Source organism: Thalia democratica, chromosome 9 (assembly GCF_965202585.1).
Source record: "Thalia democratica chromosome 9, ktThaDemo2.hap1.1, whole genome shotgun sequence".
Classification (NCBI taxonomy): domain Eukaryota; kingdom Metazoa; phylum Chordata; class Thaliacea; order Salpida; family Salpidae; genus Thalia; species Thalia democratica.
In genome coordinates this window covers 34,608,921-34,633,417 of record NC_139173.1, presented here as the reverse complement: position 1 = coordinate 34,633,417, position 24,497 = coordinate 34,608,921, and the positions used below count along the sequence as shown (strand labels likewise).

The 24,497-nt window shown below is 25.8% G+C and overlaps 1 protein-coding gene and 1 pseudogene across 1 annotated transcript in view; both read left to right on the top strand.

Annotated features, from left to right (window-relative positions):
- Nucleotides 1–2,412: 2,412 nt before the first annotated feature.
- On the top strand, nt 2,413–3,480 carry LOC145845224 (splicing factor 3A subunit 1 pseudogene; annotated as a pseudogene).
- A 1,385-nt stretch (nt 3,481–4,865) lies between these two features.
- Nucleotides 4,866–24,497, top strand: part of LOC145843798 (NF-X1-type zinc finger protein NFXL1-like) — a 32,747-nt gene continuing 13,115 nt past the window's right edge. The window contains exons 1-13 of the mRNA XM_082951028.1: nt 4,866–4,987; nt 5,612–5,688; nt 6,101–6,227; nt 6,871–6,989; nt 7,176–7,318; nt 7,949–8,121; nt 8,655–8,800; nt 9,355–9,516; nt 10,325–10,522; nt 13,585–13,716; nt 14,316–14,406; nt 14,969–15,071; nt 15,863–15,956. Of these exons, the coding sequence (XP_082807154.1) occupies nt 4,903–4,987; nt 5,612–5,688; nt 6,101–6,227; nt 6,871–6,989; nt 7,176–7,318; nt 7,949–8,121; nt 8,655–8,800; nt 9,355–9,516; nt 10,325–10,522; nt 13,585–13,716; nt 14,316–14,406; nt 14,969–15,071; nt 15,863–15,956 (1,650 nt within the window). The 5' untranslated portion in view covers nt 4,866–4,902. The remainder of the gene's footprint in view (nt 4,988–5,611; nt 5,689–6,100; nt 6,228–6,870; nt 6,990–7,175; nt 7,319–7,948; nt 8,122–8,654; nt 8,801–9,354; nt 9,517–10,324; nt 10,523–13,584; nt 13,717–14,315; nt 14,407–14,968; nt 15,072–15,862; nt 15,957–24,497) is intronic.

Below are 24,497 nucleotides of genomic sequence, written 5' to 3'. Positions count from 1 at the left end.
AATGAGAAAAAAAAGATTACAATAAAAAATATAGGAGTTTCCTTGATAAATCAACTGTTTAGTCATTGAGCTATGTCTAATTTAATGTTAAAGATAGTTGTTTTATTTTATCAAACTCTCTTGTTATAATGTTAACTAAATAGTCTTCTTTTTTAAATTATGTTCGCAAGTTTAGAATTAACTTTTTAAAGGTGCACTATCATAACCCAAGGGTCAACACGTATACATAAGTGACTTTGTAGTCAAAGAACAGTAAATAGTTAGAAATCACAAAAACTTTGGTAATTACCATGGTGTTGCACCAATATCAAACTGAAACCATATTATATATGATGTCTATTTTAACCATAATTTTAGGCTCATAGTATATATTCTATAAATACATTAATAGAGTTAAATTTGTTTATCATAAAGTAATGAAACTTAAATATTTATTTGCTTTTATTTTTTAATATAAATTTTTTAAATCAATACAATACTTCATATCAATTACAATCCTGTAAAATAAAAGGTATTAAAATACATAAAGTTTTAAACAAAGTATATATATTTAGACTAGACATATTAGCTTAAAACATTGATTTTTAGCTTAAAATTATGGTTAAAAAAGACATATAATATAATATAATTTCAGTTTGATATTGGTGCAACATCATCCTAGGTAATTACCAAAACTTTCTACAAGCAACTATCTGAAAGGAACTAATTTAAAACTCATGAATGTTTTTTATATATCCATAATAGAGGTGACATACATTATAGTGTGTTTTGGCTAAAATAAGCAAAAACCAGCAAATTTCATTCTCCAGTGATTAGAAAAAATTGTTCTATTTTAGTGTTAATTCAGGAGTACACATTTGTATCCAACAGTGTTTAAACACTGCTATTTTTTGGGCGAAGTTTTTAAAACTAAAACTTATATTAGTCAATACTTAAAAACTTTTCAAACTATTTGAAAATAATCAGGCTTGTTTAGATTTTTTTAGAAATTTCAGATTATTTTTTATGACTTTAATTTTTTTATGAAAATTGATTTTTTTCTCTTAAATATGTTAAACTTTAGTTTAGAATCATTTCTTATTATTTTTTCAAGTTTGATTAGCTTATCTCCGTTTTTGGTTACAATTGTTCTATTTTTAGTTATTTAAAAAAAACTTGAGTTGTGTTAAAGTTTATTTAAAATTTAGTAAGAAAAAAGATCATCATCAAACACCAAAATGAATAATATATTATTGAAAAAAAAAACTCAAACACTGGAGGAGGTAGAATTTTAGAAGAATAGAAGAATAGTCAATTTTAGACTTTTTAGTTTGTGCATTCCATGTAAAAGCTGTAATATTCTAAGTTTTTATTGCTTATTGCTCAAAAGTTACCTTAAATTGTAAAATTAGAATAAAAAGTAACCAGTAGCTTAGTCATTTATGTAAAGAATAAGACTAAAAACAAACATGTTGTTTTACCCCATATCTTTATTTTAATGTGGATTTTAACAAAACACTTAAATCATTTTTTCTAAAGTTTACATCATTATTTTCAATGCGTGCACAAAAATATAACAAATAAACAACATATAAAATAACTAATTAAGATAATTAAAACATTTCTTAGTATAATGTCATCATTGCATCAGAAATAGTTTATGAAAAGGTTCTATTGTTTCTAGGTCATTGGAAAAAAGTTATCAGGCTACTCAAAACAAATCAGGCTACTCTAAACAAATCAGGCTAATTTGAGCATTTTGGAAAAATTTGGCTTGAAATTTTTTTTTAAACTTAAGCCAATTGAGGCTTGTATATTTATTTTTTTGCAAAATTTAGACTAGTTTGAACTTTTTTTAGGCTTCAACCTTAATAAATTTTTATAATACAAATGTATAGAAAATAAAACTTTAATTATCTTTGAATTTTGAAAAACCTTACTTAAAATCCAAGTATTCTATTAACTTTTGAGCCATCAACATCAAATTACTAGGAAACTTTTCTTGCATTAAAAGAAATAATGTAATTGAAGTAATTAAACAAAGTTTGATAAATAAGCTTATGTATGACCTAAATTGTAAAATAACATCAATCAATTTTTACTAAAAAAAAATACATTATTTTGTTCAAAAAAATTTTTCAGACCTATTTACAACAACTGAGGATCTCCTATATGCAAGTATGGGAGTGAAACATTGTTTTATAAGTAATAAACTGTTAAAATAAATATTGGATAAAAATCTCCTTAAAGACATTTTAGTCGTGAACTTTAAATTGTTTAATTTAAAACAAGTTACAATATTTAAAAAAAAACTACTCAAAAAAAAATCATATAACAAGATTTCTAATATCAAATTAATGATAGATTGAGAATGTTTAGCATAATTAATTTACTTTTAGGTTTTTACAATTATAATAGTTGTGAAATACAACCATGCCACAGCCAAATCTTCAGAAACGTCCCAGCCAATCCATAATTGTTAGGGACTACGACCCTAAAAAGAAGAAGAAACCCAACGCGCATCAGGAAGAAACCTGGGTCATTTCTCCAATCACCAACCAGAAAATAAAAGCTTCACAGCTCCAAAACCATGTCAAGTATCAGCTGATTGACCCAAACTGGAAAGATGAAAGAGAAAAGCAAATTCAGGAGAAAAAGGCAGAGGACAAAGTTTATGCGGCTGGCTCTGACATCTCGGCTCATCTTAAAGATTTTGCTGACAGGCGCACTGATATATTTGGGTTTGAAGAAACAGCATTGGGGAAGAAAGTTGGGGAGAGTGATAAAAAGAAGGAGTCAGTGCAATGGGACGGCCACTCTGGTAGTGAAAAGGAAGTGCAGAGACTTGCTAGCAGCAAAGTAACAGCAGAAGAACAGATTGAATATACAAAAAAGACTCTGGGCATGCTAACTGATAAAAAACTTGAGAAAATAGGTCCTCAAACTAGTGAAAAAGTTTCACAGGCTGTAATCAGACCACCTTCCAAACTTGTTGTTTCTTCACAGCAACCTGCATTGAAACACCCAAAAACCCACCTAAAGGAGGATCAGCTTCTAAAAAGGTCACACCCATTGGTTAGTCACCAAATACCACCAAGGCCTCCAATTCCTCAGTTTTTACAACATCAAACAAATGCAGGACAATATGTGAGCCCTCCACCTACTAAAATGAGTAACACTGAAGGAAACCTAGTTTCTGCAGAAGCTTTTATTAAACAGCAACCAGGTCCTGTACAGTTCTTTGTCCAGTGTCCTAGGATGCCAGAAAAAAATGATTGGAAACTTCATGGACAGCGTCTTAAGTTCGAATTGCCTCTCACTGATAAAGTTTCAGCTGTTAAAGTTTTAATTGAAAAAGAAACTAAAATACCTGCTGGTAAGCAGAAACTCAAACACAATAGTTTGTTTATGAAGGAAAATAACTCACTTGCTTATTATAACGTGAAGCAAGGTAATGTTGTTGAGCTGCATGTTAAACAACGAGGTGGTAGAAGGAAATAATGAATAACATTAAAGTAATGCATAACTTTTTATAATAAACAACAATTCTATTGTTGTGTTATTTTAAATCAATATATGTTTTATTTTTGTATTTTTTTTTACTCTAGGTACTAATTTTAATATTAATATTATGCTACAACTTGTACAGCACATGCAGTAGTTTTAATTGAAAAAAATTTGTTATGCTAAATAACTTTGATGATATAAATTGAACTTGTTTCTAGATGGTAAATTGCAATGTGGAACACTGGAGAAATTGATCAGTTTAGGAAAAAAAAAATTTAAATACATCTTAAAATCTGGCTAAGTTATTATATTTCAAATATAAATATTTGGTATTTATGTTTCTTTAATGAGGCAACATTAACATTTGAAAAAAATCATAGCCGCGGTGTCATGGAAATAAATAAAAAATTTATAGTTTGATGTAGCCACTCTTTTGCGAGAGCTCAATTATAAGCTTTTATTTCTGTTTTTTTTTTATGGTAAAAGTTAAATACATTAATTTTTATAATAGAAGTTATATAATTTGCAATAAGGCAATGTTCTCATTCAGGTCAATAACCATCATACCATGATAAAGTTTAGAAAAGAAAGTATAACTTCTAGTTGAATGTGGGCTTTTATTTTTTGAAGTTAATATACTTTTTTATGAATCCATCAAACTGTATTATTATTAAGATTAATAAGGAGATTTGATTTGGTAAATTAACCAGTTTTAAAATTGTTTATATTCATTGCAGTTTAAAATAATTTAACTATATTTAAACTTATATAATTTATCTTGCACATTGAAGTTGTAGACAAAGTTGAAAATTATTTTTTTTAGTTTGTTTGAACTTTACAGCTGTTAATGATACTTAATATAGTTATTTTCAAATTTAAATAGTTTATTGAGTTTTATTTGATTAAAATCATAGCTATCTAAAAAGTTTTATTTGTATTTGAATTGTATTAATTGCAGTTACATATGTTTTAAGTGTAAGTTATTAATGATGTTTTCTAATAAAAGATAAAAACATAACAAGTTAATTTGAACATTTTTACTTAAGTTCTTAATATATTCTGTTTCTAAAATGCATATACTATTTCAGAACCCCATCAAACTGTGTTATTTATTTATTGTAGATATGTTTTAACAGCTTTTGAAAAGTAAAAATGTTTAATATAATTGTTATTAATTAAATTTTAAAGTAATTTGTTTGTTTTCATTTCGTAACATTTTTCTTCCGTTGTAGATAAGTTAATTATATGTGAATAAATTTTATTGGAATAAAACAAAATCACAAACATAGTTTAATAAATACATTAAAACAACTGTTGTTTGTTTTGTTTTCAAACACCATATTTATCAATAACGTTTTAATAGTTTAAATAGTTTTAAATTTCAGTTGTAGATAATGTTAGTTATATGCAAGTAATATGAACCGATCGAATTTGAACCTACCATCAAGGGGCAGGGGTAGAAGAATTCCCACTCCGTCACAGAGAACTAAGCAGAATTACAGTGAGTTTTTGATGTTTCTTTTTATTATTTTTTATTCTTTTAGTGTTTTGAAGAACTTATGTTCCTTATTTTAAAATCTGTGCAAATAAATGCACCCATTGACAGAATAGCTTTAAAATAATTCCTCACTTGCAACAAGCCAAGACTACAGTGAGATTTATGTTGCTTTTTTTATGCAAATTATTTATTGATCATATTTTTACAATGTTTAAACCCTGTGGGAGTGGAAGCGCTTATTTTCTAATGCTTTTAAAATGTGAGAAAATAATTTCATGGCATTGAAATAATTTCTTGTTGAGAACCAACCAAGACTACAAGGAGATTTTTGATGTTTTTGTTTCTGCAAAGTTTACTTTATATGTTTGAACCCTGTGCCAAAGAAAGCACTTATTTTCAGATTTGTTAGTCATACTGTAGTTTTAGTTTTCTTGTTTGTTTTTTTTTTGCCGTTTTTTGCCAAAGGTACTTAAATCAAACATAAGCTGTATAATCAGTAAAAATAGCAGCTATGTCTAACTGTGAAGAGAACTCATTAACAACAAGTTAAAATATATTAAGGTGTTGTTTATAAAATGTTGATATTGAGCTTCATAAATACAAAAATTATAAATAAAATTTCTACAGCATCTTCTAATGGCAAGGAAAATTCACATTCAAGTGTGAATGAAAGATTTCAGGCGGCTTCACAAAAACATAAAGAAGTTAGTTAGTAGGCTGCAATTATCTTGTGAACTAGAATTTTAGCTTATAAGCCTAAAAGTAGTTGACTTATAATGAATATTTAAAAGTTTAATAAAGTTGTTTATACCTGCATGCTGTAAGCTTTTTAGTATAAAACTAGAGTACAATTAGATGACTGTGTTAAGTACAATATAAAAATTCTAAAGCTATATAGTATTTATTATAAATCTTTTATATGGTCAGATATAATTGTTTATATGTAGAACAATCAACAAAAGGTTAAAAGAAACTGCTTCAACATTATGTGTTATTATGTTACATATTTTCATAAAGTAACCTGCAAATACTGCTTCTAACAAAAGCTGCTTCTAAAAGTCATAATATGTTGAGAACACCTAGTATTACTAATAAAAAAAAAACTTTCTTTTTCAGAGCAACCAGCAAATATTGAAGGAGGCTGCTTCTAACAGCCACCATGCTCTTTACTATGAGAGCTCAAGTGAGGAAGAAGAACTGGAAGAAGATAGAATTGTGGATAACCTTACTAGAAAATACCAAGGTAATCATTTTTTAAATAAATAAAACTGTTAATAACTTTACCAGAAATAATAAAGGTAAAAAATTTTAACAAAAATTACAAGTTATAAGATTTAAAAATAATTTTACTAATGATCATTAAGGTAAACATTTTAATAAAAGTTACAAGTTACAACGAGATCACTATAAACTATCATGGTACAATTTTAAATAAGAACTAGGTAATGTTAAAACTAGGCAATTTCACTAAAAACTACCATGGTAGTTTTTTTAATAAAAATTAGATTACATATAAACTGTTGACGTCTTACAAAAAGATATTAATGTAAATATGTTGATGAGAACAAGGTGGTATTCATATGGTAGATGATCTGGTTCACCTTTTGTGGACCGGATTAAACTTAAAATTTATAAACAACACTGGGCTTGATCTGGACCCTAGGCTGTATATTGCTCACTATAAGCAATAAAATTCACAGTTCTTAATTAAAAAAATTTTTCAAACTGACTGAATGAGTAAATGTTTTTTACTAATTATTGATACAATTAAAGGAGTTTAACATCTATGTTTTTGAATAATTACCTATACAGTTTGACAACTTTAAGATCTATGTTTTTTAACAATTACTGATACAATCTAGCAAGACATGTACTTATTAATGCAGGATTTGGAGACAATGAAAAAGACGGATTGAAAACAACAGCTCAATATTTGACTGAAGCTTGCCAGTCCGGAGCTTTGACTTGCCTTGTTTGTATATCGAGCATAAAAAGAACTCAAAAAGTAAATTTTAATTTAAATTATTAAAATTGTTGTTTTAAATGTATGAACATAGATGGTAACAATTTAAGCTGTCTGCCATTTGATGCAATTACTTCCCTAAATTTTGTTAGCTAGGATTATAAGTGCTTCCATTGAAACAAAATTTAAACAAGTTTTTGTTTTTTATCTAATAAAAAAGTTAACTAGGTATGGAATTGTTCAAAATGTTACGCGTGTTTCCACTTGGAATGCATAAGGAATTGGATTTTGCAGGGAATTGCAAAAAAGACAATGCTTAGTGATGAGCATTTTCCTAACAAGGAATTGCCTTGGAACTGTCCTAAGTGCAGGTTTTTTAATGAAACTTATTTTTTACCGTTGGTTTTTTATGACTTTAAGTGTTATATTTATTGATTAATATATTTTTAATCGTAACTATTTTCTTAGTAAGGAACTACTATAGAATTGTCGTAGTTATAGGTTAAATGTTTTGAAAAAGTTAGAAAATCAATTTTACTCAAGTTTTTATTAATTTTAAATTCAAGCTGTTTTTAAAAATAGGTTAATTTTTTTACGATTCTTACTTATTTCCATAGTAAAACTTTGTACTACATCAATATAATATTGCATTTTTTCACAAAAGTAAGTAAATCGAAGATAAATTTGTAGTTATTGAAATGATTTTATAAATTGATTAAACTTACTCGAGTCAAAAAACTTAAGAGTATTTTTTTTTACTCTGTTGCAAAAAATTATTTTTATTTAAATATTAAACAAGTTAAAGTCATCTGCCAATGGAAACACTTGTTTTCTTACTTCTATTAGCGCTGGGTTCCATCAGTAATATTTTAAACAAGAAAATAACAACAGACACGAATACAAGAGATCAGAGATGCCAACAGAGTACTTGTGCTTCTGTGGCAAAAATTTCTTTACTAAATATAAAATATAACAAGTATTAAAAAAGTTATATACCACAGACAAGAATATAAAAGATCAGAGATGCCAACAGAGTACTTGTGCTTCTGTGGAAAGACGTCTGATCCAGTGAGTGACAGCTGGACTCTTCCACACAGTTGCGGGGAGATTTGCGGGAAAAAACTTCAAAAAAATCAGGGATGTCAGCACACGTGTCTACTGCTGTGTCATCCTGGTAAATTGTTTATTTATTTTTGATTACTTTTTTTTTTTTAGTGCTATGATGAATTTATAATCTTAAAGAGTTCAAAATTATAGCTTTTTAGTTTTGCTATTGTATTAAATTATCTTGTTGAAAAATATTTTGCTATGTGTTAAGTACTGAAATAATATTGTTAGATTTATGTAAATATATCAATTCATTTTTTTTTTAATGTTGGTGATAAGTTTGATTATTTAAAGCCATAGTAGGGATAAACATTTTATAGAAAAATCAACACTGGCCCTGATTTTAAAACTTTAAGCTCTATACTTTTTATAGCATAAATAAGAATATATAATAGCCTTAATAGTAAATAGCTGTAAAATAATTTTTTTTTATCAAAACATATGGAATTCATATTATTCATTTATTTATGCACAAATCATAACATATTATTCATATGTTATAATTTGTGCATATATAAATTTTTATTTGAGATAACAAAAAATGTTTGAACCATAATCCTGTACTTACAAACAGTAGTTTAGTTTATTACATCAAAACAGGACCGTGTCCACCATGCCCTCAAACAATCAAGCTGTCGTGTCACTGCGGGTCGAGCAGGCCAATTAGTAAAAGGTGCGGTCAGGGAAAGTGGTCGTGTGGTGGAGTTTGCGATAAACTGCTTGAATGCAAGTTGCATAGGTGCAAGGTAAGAGCTTTAAATAACTAAAGTGTTTCTTTTTTATTTAACATTTGCAAATATCAATATTCATTCTTCCTCAATCAATATTATTTGATATTGATTGAGGAAGAGCGACCTAACTTAAATACGCAAGTAGCATTAAATGGAAAAAAAAATTATTAACAATCTATTAATAAACATACATTTATTTTAGTTTTACTTACTAAATCTCTAAATTTTGTATTTTTAAATTTATTCATACGTCATAATTTTAAGTTATTTTTTAAGCTGTTCACTTATCAAAAATTTTTATCAAAGTTCATTTAAAATTTATCACTTGAGAATGAAACTCGTATAGTTTTGAAAAGCTTTGTGTAATAAAATATAAAACAAAATGAATAATCTATTGATATTAAGTTGCAAATGGCATATAAATACGTTCAAAAACCTTTTTATAATAGTACTTATTTCTTTTTTATTTACTGTTTTTCATTATTTGTGTTTAATTTAAACAAATTAAGAATTCCCTCACATCATTATAAAACATTAAAAATATTTTTTTTAATCTATATTACTCACAGGAAACATGTCACAAAGGATCATGTCCACCATGCAAGCACACTTCAATCAAGTATTGTCAATGCGGGAGCAGTAAGAAATTACTGCCATGCGTACAAACCAGTTGGCAGTGCGATAAAGTTTGCGGCAAGATGTTATCATGTGGATTTCATCACTGTGAGAAGGTTTGTGTAAATATTTTTATTATGATTATTCTAGACTTGGCCTGTTAATTTGTTGTAAGTAGTTATTTTTATTTATAAAAGAATTTTTAAGTTTATATAAAAAAAGATGTGTATGTTTTTTTTTTGTTTGTTTACATTCAAAACTAATAGATAAATATAATTTAAGTAAAGTTCTGTACGAGCAATTGTTTTTTTTTTAGGAATTAACTTGTTGGTATTAAAAATAGAATTTGTTAAATTGCACAAGGTTAAAAAAATAAATTTATCTCATTTTAAATTCCACTTAATAATTTGTTTATAAAATTTGAAAACACTTGTATAGTTTGATCCTTTTACCAAAGAGAATTTTAAAACTAACCCAGACTTTAAAAAAATAACCTGAATCAAATGCATCCATTAACAGAAAGCTGTAAATTACTTAAAAAAAATCCCCTTTAGTCACAAAAAATTCCCCTAAACACAGAAATGTTACCCACCAGGGGAGTGTTCCAAATGTCCGCACCAAAACCAAATATTAACTTGTCCATGTGGCAAGACCAATTATGACAACATAAGGTCTGAAAATGTGCCACCTTTATAAGGGGACATTTGCAGAAAGAGATGTAATATCTTATACCTTCTGCTAACGGACGCATTTAATTTACCAGGTTTTTAAAATCTGGGTAAATAAGTGCGTCCGTTGGACTTAAAAATAAAAATCCCCATATAGCTATAAAAATTTCCATATTAATATTAAAATTATAATCTAAAAATCTTAAATATTCCAAAATAAATTACCTTAATTATAATAAAAATCCCCCAAACACAGAAATGCCACCCACCAGGGCAATGTGCCAAGTGTCCCCATGAAAACCAAATAAGGACGTGTCCGTGTGGCAAGACCCAGTACAACGACCTGACGTGCAAGGACACCCCACCCCTGTGCAGGGACACTTGCGGGAAACTGTTGGGTTGCCATGGGGACCACAGATGTACCAGGAGGTGTCACTACGGAGAATGCGGACAGGTTGGGTTTTTTTTTTATACGAAAAAACTGTTAATATTTACAAAATTAGTACCATTTTTACGATATTTATCTAGTATTATGTTAGCATTAAACTAGTATTCTGCTTGATATTTTTTACTACTCTATTGATCTTCTAGTACTGTTCAATTTTATAGTTTATTATTAACTTTACAATAAAAGGCTTTTGTTCCCAACAACAAGTGTAATGTTATTTAAAAAAATCATTATTTGACAACTCTGTTTCAAAATCTTTTTGGCAAAAAGTACATTTGAAAAATTATAAGCAAAACATAATAAAATACAATAATCTTTTGCTTGAGTGTGCACTTCTTTGGTACGTACTTTTAAACATAAAGTTAGCTCTGTTTGTTCTTATTTAGCTTTTTTACATTGTTGATAGTGTAGGAGACAACTTCTCGTTTTATAATTATTTTCCGCTAGAGAACGCCAAAGAGTACATGATGCTTGTTTTATTTGTAGCAATTTCTTAAAAATTATTATTTTAAATTTGATTATTATTTGAAAACATTCTTTTATGTATTTTAATGTTTTAGTAGATTAGTGTTCTAAGAGGGTTTTTTGGTTTTCTATAAACAAATGCAAAGTTATTTACAAAAAAAATCATTTAAAAAAATAAGTTTCTTTTAAATGTATGCAAAAGGTAATGAAACACAATACTTTTTTGCTTGAACATGCACTTTTTAGGTACGTAATTTTTTAAGACTTAGATGAAAAAGAGTGCAATGCTTACCTTAAGAAGTAATTTTACGCACTACAATAATAACATTTGTCTTAGAAAAAGAATATTAATTTTTGCTATATCTGTAAGTGTTTTAAAATGTAAAATTTGTGAATAATTTTGCTGCTTAAAATTTAAATAAAACGCAAAATCTTAATTAAAAGCCCTACCGAGCAAATTATACTTTCGATAACTTTTGTAGTACATGTTTCCTTTTGGTCCAAATGGTAGCTTGATTATTATTATTGTGAAATAAAACAACAAATGTTTCACTAACTTTTCTTGGTTCTAACTTTTTCAGCTTTGTCTTTTCATTAGAAACTAACTTTCTTGAAATCTTTTTTTTTATTATATCAATAATAGTGTTTAAGGGTTTGTAATTAAACATTAAACACGTGCAATTGAGTTTTTATGTGAATAGTTATTCTATTGTTATTTTTTTCTTACTAAACGTTTCACGCAGAAATCACACAAATAAACTTTAGAAATTTTGTTAATTTTTTATTTGACAAATACGTAGTGAGGTCATTACTGGTTCCAGCAAACGGAAGCTTCAAAGCTACCTATTTATTTATAATAATTTGGGTAACAAATGTTGCAATTATCGTTTTTAAATTTGTAACACGACAATGATCACTAACATCGGTCGTGTAAAAATATTAACACCTGAAAACTGAAAACTATTGCTACAAATTTTGTTTCTAGATAAAACAAAACTGATTCTATTGGTTTGTTCTCGAACAGTTCGATCAGTTTGCATCTATATTTTTTATTTGTTAGATATATGTGCTGAAAACATAGTCATTAAATAAGGGTGCACTTTTTTCAAATTCTTGTTTATTATGACTAATTATATTTAATAAATACTCAACTTTTTTTTCAAATCATCGGACATACTGGCACAATTTAGTCTGAATTACAAGTGACATCAGTGATACGAAAATATCATTAGTATGGAGACTTTTGGTTTATGCAATGCCCAAAGTAATTTAACTTAAACTACATTATATACAATAAAAAAATTCTATTGTACGCGACTACTTAGAACTATAAACAGTTTGTAAACAAAACTTTAACGTTAAATAGATACCGAAGTAAATTCAAATGTAAATCGTTCTAAATAATTTTACATAAATAATTATTTACAATTTTTTTTTAATGTTGTGCACGATTGCTTTCAACTATTTTTAGTAAGTGATTGAAACTTTACCATTAAATAAATACAAAAACGCGGTGGTAAAACATAAATATCGATACTTTTTAATTTCTAGCCCAAACCACATTTTTTCATTTTATCTTTACTTAGTTTTTTTGCACTTTTGTGATTAAATCTAAAACTAGAGCAAGTCTATTTGCAGAAAAACAGTTTTAATATTCAGTTTGTTTTTTACCAACCGTTTCCTCACAAATTAAAAAGAAAACTTTTGAAAAATTTATTTTAAATTTACTTAAAAAATACGTGGTGACGTCATTACTGTTTCAAGCAAACGAAAGCTTCAAAACTAGCTATATTATTACTACACTAAAAATAAGTATAATTCATATCTCATTTCAATCTAAGTTTATAACACGACACTGATCTATTACAACGGTCGTTCAAATATTGCCATTATCATCAACTAAATTCTACATGTTTTTGAGAAATGTGTGGTGACGTAATGTTTATTGAAAACAGACGCAAGCTTTAACATTAACTAAATATTCTCTCACTTGTTTTAATTGGTGGATCAGAGTCATTTAATTTTCAACAATGATCTCTCACATCATTCGTGTATTAAGACTGATATCATTAAAACTGTATTTAGGATTTTTAATTTATATAAGTACTCTTTAGTTTACCTATTTCAGGGTTGCCACTTTATCTGAAATCCTGGAAAAACCTGAAATTTGACAATTTAGGCAAAAAAAAAACCTGGAATTAAAGAAATTTTGAAAAAAACCTGAAATTTTTAATAATTTTAACATGTTCAGTAGTAAAACTTTGGTTTGACTCAAAAAATTTATCATATAGATAAAAAAAATTGTGATCACCAAATATTTTTTTATAAAAAAACACGTTTTAAGTAGCTTTACAGTATCTTTTGAATCTTTTTATAATATTTAACACAGTTTCTTACCTTAAATTTAACATTAAAATAAAAATAGACCCAAAATTGTGTACTTTTAAAAACGTGGAAGAAGTTTAAAAAACCTGGAAAAAAATAGTGAAAAGAATAGCTTAAGTCGTAGAATAAAAAACCTTTTAAAAACCATTACAAACTGTTGAATAAATATACAAAAAATTTTAGTTACTTAAAGAACAAAATAGTTATTATTATTTCAGTGTCCAGCAGTGGCAGTGAAGAAATGTCGTTGTGGGAGAAGAGAGAAAACAATGCCTTGCCACAAAACTTACACTTGTGATTACAAGTGTCAGAAAACTAAACTCTGCGGTAAACATCCTTGTAAAAGAAAGGTTATTAATTATTTAATTAGTATTTAAAATTTGTTATTTTTGTAACAATACTTTACTACAAAATGTAAGAGAATTAATGTAGATTCATTGTTTAATCTAATAAATAGTTTGAAATAATAAAATATTGCTACAATGTACTTTTGTAGATTTTTATATAGTAAAAAGATTACAAAGTTTTGAATATTACAAATCAGATTTTATCTAATATTTTCAATATATTTAAAACATTTTCTCCTAAAACTGTTTCTAATGTAATAAAGATTTAAACTAATTTAACTAATTAAAAATAGTTTTTATTTCCCACACAGTTCTCATTATTAAGAAAACTTTTTTTTTTTAAGTTACTTTACCGACTATTTAGAACGAATCTCTAAACTTCTAGATAATAAAAATGTTGTTATAATTATAGTTATTTATTTTTTAAATTTTATTTTTTAAATTATACTTTGTTTAGGTAGTTATAAAATAAATATTCATACAGTTTTTGATGTTTCTAAGTTTTACTTACAGTTTGTTATAACTAATAAAATAATATAATAATACTTCAAGTATAAGTTATTTGTATTTTATATACTTTTTAATAATAATATTTTATACAGTGTTGTGATGGAGACTGTGCCGAATGCGAACAAGTTTGCAACAAATTACTGCAATGTAAAAAGCACAGGTGTAAGATGATTTGCCATAATGGTGAGTTTTATTTAGTATATATTTATATATGTGTACATAAGCATCAGTATAAAATGGTCTGTCATAATGGTAAGTTTTGTTTAGTATATATTTATACATGTTTACATAAGCATCAGTATAAAATAATCTGTTGTAATTGTAAGCTTCATTTGATATAATTGTAAAAAACCATCAGTGTAAAATGATTTGAAATAATTTGTCAATTTTATTTATATAAATGAAAAATATAGGTTAAAAAATAGTCTATCACAAAGGTTAGACTTATTTAGTATTTATTTTATAAACACTATCAGTAAAAAGGTGAATCATAATGGTAAGACTTATTTAGTATAAATGTAAAAAAAAATATGTAAAATTTTATGTCATATTTAATATTAATTTAAGTATTTTCGTCTTTAGATTAATTATTAGTGTTTATTTACAACTAAAAATTACAGTTTTTTTAAGACTCATTTCTAATGAATGAACTTTTTTTTATAAATATAGTAATAGTGGTTTATTTTTTAAGAGAATGATTAAAAAATTTTAACTTTTAGAAACTAATTTTAATTATTGTGTAAAGGTTCTTGTTATCCTTGTATTATGACGTCACAGTTGAGCTGCCCATGCGGAGAAACAAAACTGACTGTTGTCTGTGGAAAGGAGAAAACAACCAAACCTCCCAAGTTTGTTTTTAAAAATATTTAATTAAACTAATATTAATGCAATTTCAAGTATTTTTTTGCGTCAATTTTTGAGCAATAGTTGTTTCTATGATTATATGTTATGTATACTTTGAAATTGTTTCTGTGTTTCAAGGAGTTAAAACTTTTGTAATGGAGCTATGAAGATCAAGTAATACAGTATTTAACCCCGTTAATACACAGAAACATGTGTTAGTGTTATAAAGAAAAAATATTGTTGAATTTTGTTATAATTATATATTCTAGTGAACTTGTTTCGCTAGGAATTTCATTAGCAAAAGCTTAAATTTTTATTTTGAATAATTGCTTTGAAATTGTTAGCTTTTACTATATTGTCTTACTTGTTTTTAGAAAAGCTATAAGGAATAAATTTAAAAAATAGTCTTAGAATTTTTAGTTTTTTTATGAACTTTCTAATTGATATAATGCCTTCATATAACTATTAAAGTTTTATTGAATTTATATAGCTATATTTATTATTAAAGGTTTGTATTTAGTTTAAATTTTTTAAAGTGTAACAATAGTACCTGGTAGTCTTAACTAGTTGGCCTAGTTTATATCAAGTATACTTGTGTAACTTTAAATATTTTAATATTTTATTTTCAACACAATCTTTCACTCAAAAAAAGAGATCATCAGTTAATAATAGAATCTGAAAAGATATGGTGAACATGTGAAAAGGCATTAGGCTTAACTTAAAATTAAAATTGTCAGTATGGTTTAGATATAACATACTTGTAAATTGGTAAAAATAAACCAATGTAAATTTCCAGATGCAAGAAGCTGTGCCTAGCTCCTCCAGACTGCCATCATGCGGAGAGAATAAAACACAAGTGTCATTTAGGAGAGTGTCCACCCTGTAAACAGGTTTGTATTGTTTGTTTGTTATAATTTAATACAACAAAAAAGCCACTTTGGAAAATGACAGACTTGTAAATTATTTAAAATTGTTTAATGAAAAACAAATGTTGGTAAATGCCTATGATAATGATCTTAAATAAAAAAATATATTGTTATAAGTTTAATTTTTGAAGTTGATTTTTGAAACGTGACAATGAATTGTTATATCGTCGTGTAAAAGTAATTAGATCTTAAAAACTTGACCATCTTCAAATAACTTATTTCTTAAAAAAAGAAAGATCAGAATTTTATTTTAGCAGTATTGAATAACAACTCAACCTTAATTCAAAGTCTGGTTTTTGTCGTTATGTTTTAAATTGTGCTGCATTTATAAAAGTTTGGGATGACTTTAAAAAGTCTAAATATTTTCTTTAAAGTGCTATTTTTTATTATTCAAAAAACTTTTATAAAATTTCTGAGCTACTTGAATTTTTTTAAACTATGCTGCAGTCGATTTTAAACATGAAAATTACAATACTGAAATGAATTTAAATGATTATTTCAAACATTTTTTAATGTGTTGTGTCTTGACAAACTTGAAACTACAGAGTTTCATCGTTGAAATTAGCATAAAAAGCTTTGAAACATTATTATAATCAATAAAAAGTGAAGAAGTTATAATGATACTGGAGAAAATTGTTTTAAAATTTTGTTTTTATTCGGATAACAACCTATATAATAATCAGTAAAATTTATTCTTGTCAATTGTGTTAGTTTAAAGTTTACTTGATTAAAGAATGTGATAGTAGATTAACGGAATTTTTATTTGAAATTTGTCAATGACTTTTCTGTGTGTCAAGCGTCTTTATGTTTAATGATGCTTTAATTAGTGTAATTTTTATATGTTTTTTGCAATGAAAGTTGCATAAAACTAAATATATTCGTAATATTAAATATTCAAAGTTTTTGCATGAAAAACATGGTGACGTAATTTTTATCGTAAATAAGTGTAAGCTTCACTAATTTTAAAATGTTAAAGTTTTAAAATGGAAGATTACTGGTGATTTAATAATTTTCAAAAACAAACTAAATTTCGTGTATATAATCTATCACTTTCAGTGTGAAATCTCTTTAAAAATCGAACTTAGTTTTAAACGCGACAGTGGTATCTTATATCGGTCGTGTCGTATTAACATACAATTAATCATAATAACACATGTTAAAAGACCTATAAACTAAAGTATTTGGTGAAAGATTAGGAAAAATTTTGAACGTGTGGTGTTTTCATTACTGACTCTTTCGTAAGAGCAGAACATTATATTTTTAATAAAAGTTGATATACTTATCTCAAGAAATGAGTTTTTATATGGTAAATTTTTCTATTGAAAGCATGTTGCTTGTTAAAAGTATTTGCTTTGTGGGACAAATTTAAACAAATAATATATAGATTGTTTATAGGAAAATAAAACTTGCTGTTCTTATTAAAATCATAATAAGTCTATTAACACCAAATTAAATGTTGTTTTATACATAAAGCTTGAATAAGTCAAAATATATGTGATGGAATTTTATTAAATTGTTTTAAAGCGTGCGCTTTAATTGATTTTTTGATAAATACCTCGCCTTCGTTACTTTTTAAATGAAAATTTGAATTGTTTAAGAATATGTTACTTGAATAATGAACGTTTAAAAATTTTTAAATTGAGTCTATCTTCTCTACGCCTATGGGTCAGGAGTCATTTGCTTTTAGCTGTTTTTTATGAGATTTTTTGAGTAATTTTGGTGCGAGGCGGCCATAGCTTTTTTAATTTATTTTAAGGGGGCCATTTGAAAAACAGTTTGGGGAAACTCAGGCGTAAACAGATAAGTACAATACACCCATTGTTTTTGTTGTGTATGTAATATTTATGCGCGGAACTATTTTTGATTTTCGCCTTTTAAAATCGTGCGAATTCATCGAAATTTTCAAAAACCGCCAAAAAACCATGAAGTTTTAAATACATTTTACGTATAAAGTAATGATATTTCGATTAGATACGAAAAGTTTATCATAGAAAAAATATTTATTTTCATTTTTTAACACCGTTATAGTAGCTTTCCAGTATCTTTTAAATGTTGCTGTACTATTTAAGAACTTTTTTTATCTACATTTAGTTTTGTAATAAATACGGACCAAAAAATATTTGTTTTTAAACTCGGAAGGAATGATTTAAATCTGAAAATGTTTTCAATTTTTTTTGTCAATGCTGTATAAAACTTTAATGTTAGCTGTATGTTTTTTATATTACTTATTTAAAATTTATGGATTAAGTGACATAGTTTTTTTTTTTTCAATTTTAAGCTCGGCAGTCTGTTTTTATCTTTCGTTTTATGATAAAGTTTTTTGATCATAAAAGTTTATTTAATCTTTTTCAATCATTTTAAATACACGCTTTTAATTCATTTTTTTGATATTTTTTTTGCCATTGAAATTTTAGAAATAAAAACTTAATTTATCTAAGAGTATGTTTGACTAATTAACGTTTGATGGTTTGACTTTAATTAATGTATTTATACGCGTTTCTTTGTTAGACGTCTTTGCTATTCAAAAGAATACTTTTTTTATATTTTGCTAGCAGCAAACTTTTTATCGTTTACATTTCAATGCGTTCGTTTTAAACTCTTTGAAAAATGATTGAAAAATTTGTCCAAAATTCTTGTGACGTCACAATTTTTTTTCAACTGAAGCAGTCTTCGTTATTCACTACATAGTACTTTATCACTACAGTGAAATAGCTTGATAAAAAAAAAAGGAAAATTTTATACACGCGGTGATCTATTTCATCGGTCGTGTTAAATTCACAAACAACTAATAACAAACAACTAATAATAAACAACTAATAATAAACACTATAAGTCCATAGAAGTTTAGTCTTTATATGAAAGTAAGCCACGTTAATTGTTCGGCTTTTTTTTTGATAACTGTGTACTTATCCTTCTAATTGGTTATAAAAGTTCGTTGTTTGATCTGGAAATTTTTGGTATATTTATTCAAGGCATTTTTTAAACTGTTTGATGAAATTATTGTTATTTTTGCTAAGCAAACTTGTGTTTTTTTTTTTTGCTTCCGCAAACTAGATATTTTTATAAGAAGTTTTTAGATATTTTGCGTAGTTATAAATTGTTTTTAATAACTTTAATAAAAACCCAATTACTGCACAAAAATCTCCGTTGAAGTCATTCACTTAAATAAGCAAACGGTAACTTCAAAATAGTTTTATATAATTTGAGGTTTTTTAAACCAATGTTATCAATACTATTCAAATTACAAACACGAAAAGACCAAGTGTATCAGTCATGTAATATAATTATTATATTGAGGAGAATAATCTTATGAATTGTTTGTATTCATGTCTGTACCAAGGAATGCACTTGTTGTCCCAGATTGTAAAATTGACTTTTCAAAATATGCTCGTTGTATTAATCCTTCTAATTAGTAATTAAAATTCGTTGCTTGATCAGGAAGTTTTTACTTTTTAAAATTATTCAGGATGTTTAAGACTATTTGATGAAAGGATTGTTGTTTTTGCCTAGCAAACTTGTTTTTATTCCTTTTTCTACAAATTGGCTATTTTATTTAAAAAAATATTTTAAAATAGTTCTTTTTAACAGTTTTTGCTCATTAAAATTTTTTTTGAGGTTTCCTGGTTAAATATTAACAAAAGATTATTTGTATTTTGGTTTATGCACCATTATTTTTTAAAAAAGTAAACAGTATTTGATATTTTAAATAACTTGAATAATGTTTATCAGTGCACTTATAAATATCTTTTACTGTGACGGACAGAAATGTTTATAATAATATTTCCATTTTAGTTGTGTTTAGTTTTCAAAATATTAAGTTATCTTATACCTAAACGAGTTTGCAATAAGTAAGCATATTAGTCATATTTTCATATACAGTAAGCTCCAAACATGTATAATTTTTATGTATGAGTCAACCTAATTAAAAACTTTTGAAAAACTAAAAAAGTCTTAAAATAGTTTTACAAAACAGTTTCTGTCTTCAATTGTTTTGTCGATCTTATAATGATATATAGTTACTTAATAAGTAATTAAAAAAATCCAATTTGTTATTATTATAAAATAATTAAGTGCTTTGGTTAAATAAAGTGCATCTTTGTAATTGTTTAGAACTTTAATTAACTTGGTCACCTAGTGCTTAGTGTTAAACATCCTGAACAAAAAATACTCGTAGTTTAATATATTTGAAAAATAAATGTAACATTGCACTAAAAGTCTCTTTTGACGTCATTACTGAAAAAAGACAAACAGAAGCTTCAGAATATTTTATATATTTAGAGGACTTACCGTTAGTTGTGTTCATGATTTTTAACACTGGCAATTTGAAGCACGGAATGATCATTTATATCGTTCGTGTAACAAAATAACCTCTTAATTTTTTTTTGTTGAACTCAAATAAAGATTTGGCTATGTACAGTGTTGCCAAAAAACCTAGAATTTTGAACAAAAATCATAAAAAAAAAACCTGGAAATTTAAAAAAAAATTACATCTTAAGTAGTAAAATTTTGATTTGCCACTAAAAGTCTATTATATGGATAAAAACTTTTGTCATCATCAAAAAACTTTTTTATTAAAAAACACATTTGAAGTAGCTTTACAGTATCTTTTCAATGTCGTTATACTACTTAACACAGTTTTTAATTTTAAAATGATCTTTAAACTAAAAATAGACCCAAAAACACGTACTTGTCAAATTAATGATTGAAAATTTTATTAAATTATTTTTTCGTACTTTCTTATAATTTAACTGTTTAAACTAAGTTTTATTTTTTTAGTTGTATTTATACTTTGATTAACTGAAATTTTTAGAGTTTTACTTTTTTTACATTTTCCTTGCGTTTATATGTAAGTTGTCTTTTTACTCTATAAGTATTCTCATAACTATTCATCAAAAACCATATGCATACTTAAGTAAAATTATTTTAAAAATTTAAATATATGCATGATGCTAAATTTTTTTTGTGATGTAAAATTTTTTTCGAAACCAAAGTAATCTTCATTATTTTTTATAAATTATTTTATTACTAATGGTAATGAAATCAAGCATTGTTACTTGAATTTAAAACACGACAATGATCTCCTACAACGGCTGTGTAAAAACTTGATCGTACAACAATGAAGTTTAGAGTTACACTAGTATGATGCTATGTTATTTGCTAAATATAAGCATTTCCAAAGTTTTCTATGCTTGACTTTTTGCTTATCCTTCTAGTTAATAATACAAATTTGTTGTTTGATGTGGAAATTTAATAAAGTTATTTAAGATGTTTCCAACGAAACGGTTGTTGTTTTTGCTCAGCTAAGTTGGTTACAGTTATGTTTCCAAAGTTATTTTTGAATATTTAGATGTTGTAGTTTTCCTGTAGTTTCAATTATACATTCCTATAACTGTTAAAGAGATGAAATTAATCTTAAACACGACAATGATCCCATACATCGGTCTTGTAATTTTAATTCGATGCCATCAAGAGTTATACATTTTGTGAAAGGCTAGGGTACATTAAAAAAGTGTGACGTTTTAATTGCTCATTATATTATAAGTGCAGAACAATGTTTTTAAAAAAAAATATTTTCCTAAAGATATTTATTTTTATTAGTTTTTTTTTGTTAAAATCATGTTGCTTGTCAAATGTTTATGATTTGTGGGTGCCTTTATTTAAATAAAAAAGCTTGTTTATTGAAAAACAGAACTTTCTTCGTTGAAATAATCAGAATAACAAATTAAATGTTATATACAATTTGTAATGCTTGAGTAAATAAAAGTTAAATGTGAGCGAACTTTATTAAATTATTTTACAAACATGAATTTATAATTGATTTTTTGATAAATACTTTGCCATTGAAACTTTTTAAGTAAAAATTTGATTTGTTTAAAAATATGTTTTTTGATTAATTAACTTTTAATTGTTTGTAATTTTTATTTATTTTCTTTGTATGTTAGTCATTTTTGTATTTTAAAAGTATTAAAAGAAGAATCGTGATATTTTTTTAGCTACAAAAATCATTTGCTTAATATATTCGTAAGTAAAATTATTTAAAAATAAAGTGTACTCGTAAGTTGTTTACAATTTTTACTTGGAAAATATCTTGTGACGTAGCATTTTTTCAACAACTGATGTAATCTTCATTATTTACTATATATTATATTATCCTAGTAATTTAATGTAAATTTACACTACAATCATTTTGAACGCGATAATGATCCTTTACATCGATCGTGTTAAAATAATTAAAACCTTATTTATTTGAATATTTGATATTAACGAATAACATTTTCGTTGTTAATTCTTGTATAAAAGAAGAACATCATGTTTTAAATAAAAATAAGCACATTTTTTTATAAGTTTGTATTTAGTCAATTTTTGATTGCGCGCTGATACATTTAGCATGTTTATTTAAAAATATAATTTGGTATCGTTAAAGTAATCAAAAAAATTTAAATAAAAACAAGCTAAATGTTTTAAAAATTACAAAAATTGTATTGTTCAAACTAAATGTGAGCGTGTTTTATTAAATTGTTTGAACTGCGCTTATAATCAGACGGTTGCCACAAAACCTGGAAAATCTGGAATTTGAACAAAAATCATTAAAAAACCTAATTTTTAGAATTTATCAGATAAAACACACATTTAAAGTAGCTTGACAGTATCTTTACAATTTCGTTATACTACTTAAAATTAACATTTTTTTAACCTTAAAATGAAGTTTTAACTAAATATAGACTAGAAAATGTGTACCTGTATGAATTTTGGAAGAAATTTATTTGATATCAGTGGACAACCCTGTAATGATCTTTTTTGATATTTTCTTTGCTTTTGAGAATTTTTAAATGAAGATTTGATTCACTTAAAAGTATGTTATTTGATTTGTGAAGGTTTAATAATTTTGAATTTGTTTTCATTGCGTTTGTGTGTCAGAAGTCTTGGTATTTTAAAAGTATTAAAAATAAGAGTTGTGATATCTTGTTAGCGCTAAAAATAATTTACAACCAACTGTTTTCATAAGTAAAATTATTTAAAATGTAAGTTGTTCAAATTTATTTTTCTTGAAAAATGTCTTGTGACGTAACATTTTTAACAAGACAAGTAATCTTCATTATTTAGTACATATTAGTTTTAATCTTTGTGTGTTTAAAAAAAATAGAATATCTATTCTGAAACATGACAGTGATCTTTTACATTGGCCGTGTACTATTCAATTGGTAAGTACACAGAACTTTAGTGCTACATTAATGTAATAGAATTCTATTTTAATTGTTTGCCAGATTTATACTTATCCTTCTAATTAGTAATAAATATTTGTTATTTAATGAAGAAGTTGTTATTTTCTAAAAAAAATTAATTAGGATCACTCAAGACTATTTGATGAAAACGTTGCTATTTTTTCTTAGCAAACTTGTTTTTTTTTTTTTTGCTCTCACAAAATACCTATATATTATAAATAGTAATTAGGTACTGTGTGTAGTTTTTTTTTTTTTTTGATAGTTTTTTTTAGGAAAAAGTTAAGTGTTTGTCTAGTTTGACATCAGTAAGATATTGTTGGTAGCTAAGTTTGTACACCTTGACTTTATTTAACAAGTATTGTCCTAAAGGAAATATTCGTTATATTATTTCAAACTTATTGTTTGCTTTTGAAATATATATAATTTGACATTATACTTTTTTCTAATAAACAAGTTTTAAATTAGTAATCACATAATCATTTTTTATCAGTAAGGAAATTTCGCTGCTTGGCCAGAAAGTATTTACTTTCGATATAAAGTGTTCAGGATGATTTTAGACTATTTTAGGTTTGTTGTTTTTCTCAACAAACTTGATTTTTCTTTGCTTTCACAGATTAGCTATTTTTTATAAGAAGTTTTTTATATTTTGTGTAGTTATCACTATTTCTAAATAATTTAAATAATAATCGTTATAATGCACGAAAATCACCGTTGACGTCATTCACTTATTAAACAAACAACAGCTTCAATAAGTATTATATATTTTGAGTTTCTTACTTAAGGTACAAATAAAATAGCTATTCATATTTTAAACACGAAGTGATCATCTATATCGTTCGTGTAGTAGAATTATCATAATGAAAACAAATATTTATGAATTTTTTTGGGTTTATACCCGTACTAAGAGACAAATCCAGATTTTTTAAATTTTATTAAGACTTTTCAAGTATGACCGTAATCTTACAAGCTTATAATTTTACAACTATACAATCTTACAAGCTGTAACTAGATAAGTACACAACGCATGCAATTTTTTTATCATATATGTATTATTTGTGCTCAAACTTATTCTTAACTTAATAAATTAAGTTTTTACCCAGGGTGCTGCATCTTCGAAATTAGCTTTATTATTTCAGTGCTTTTTATTCACTATATTTTTCATGGTAAATATTTTAAGGTTAAGCAACAGCAAATATTAATACAGTACAATTAATTTTAAAGTAGTACAAGTTAATATGTTGAAATGCAAACTATTGAATTGTTGGGTTTATATTCTTATATG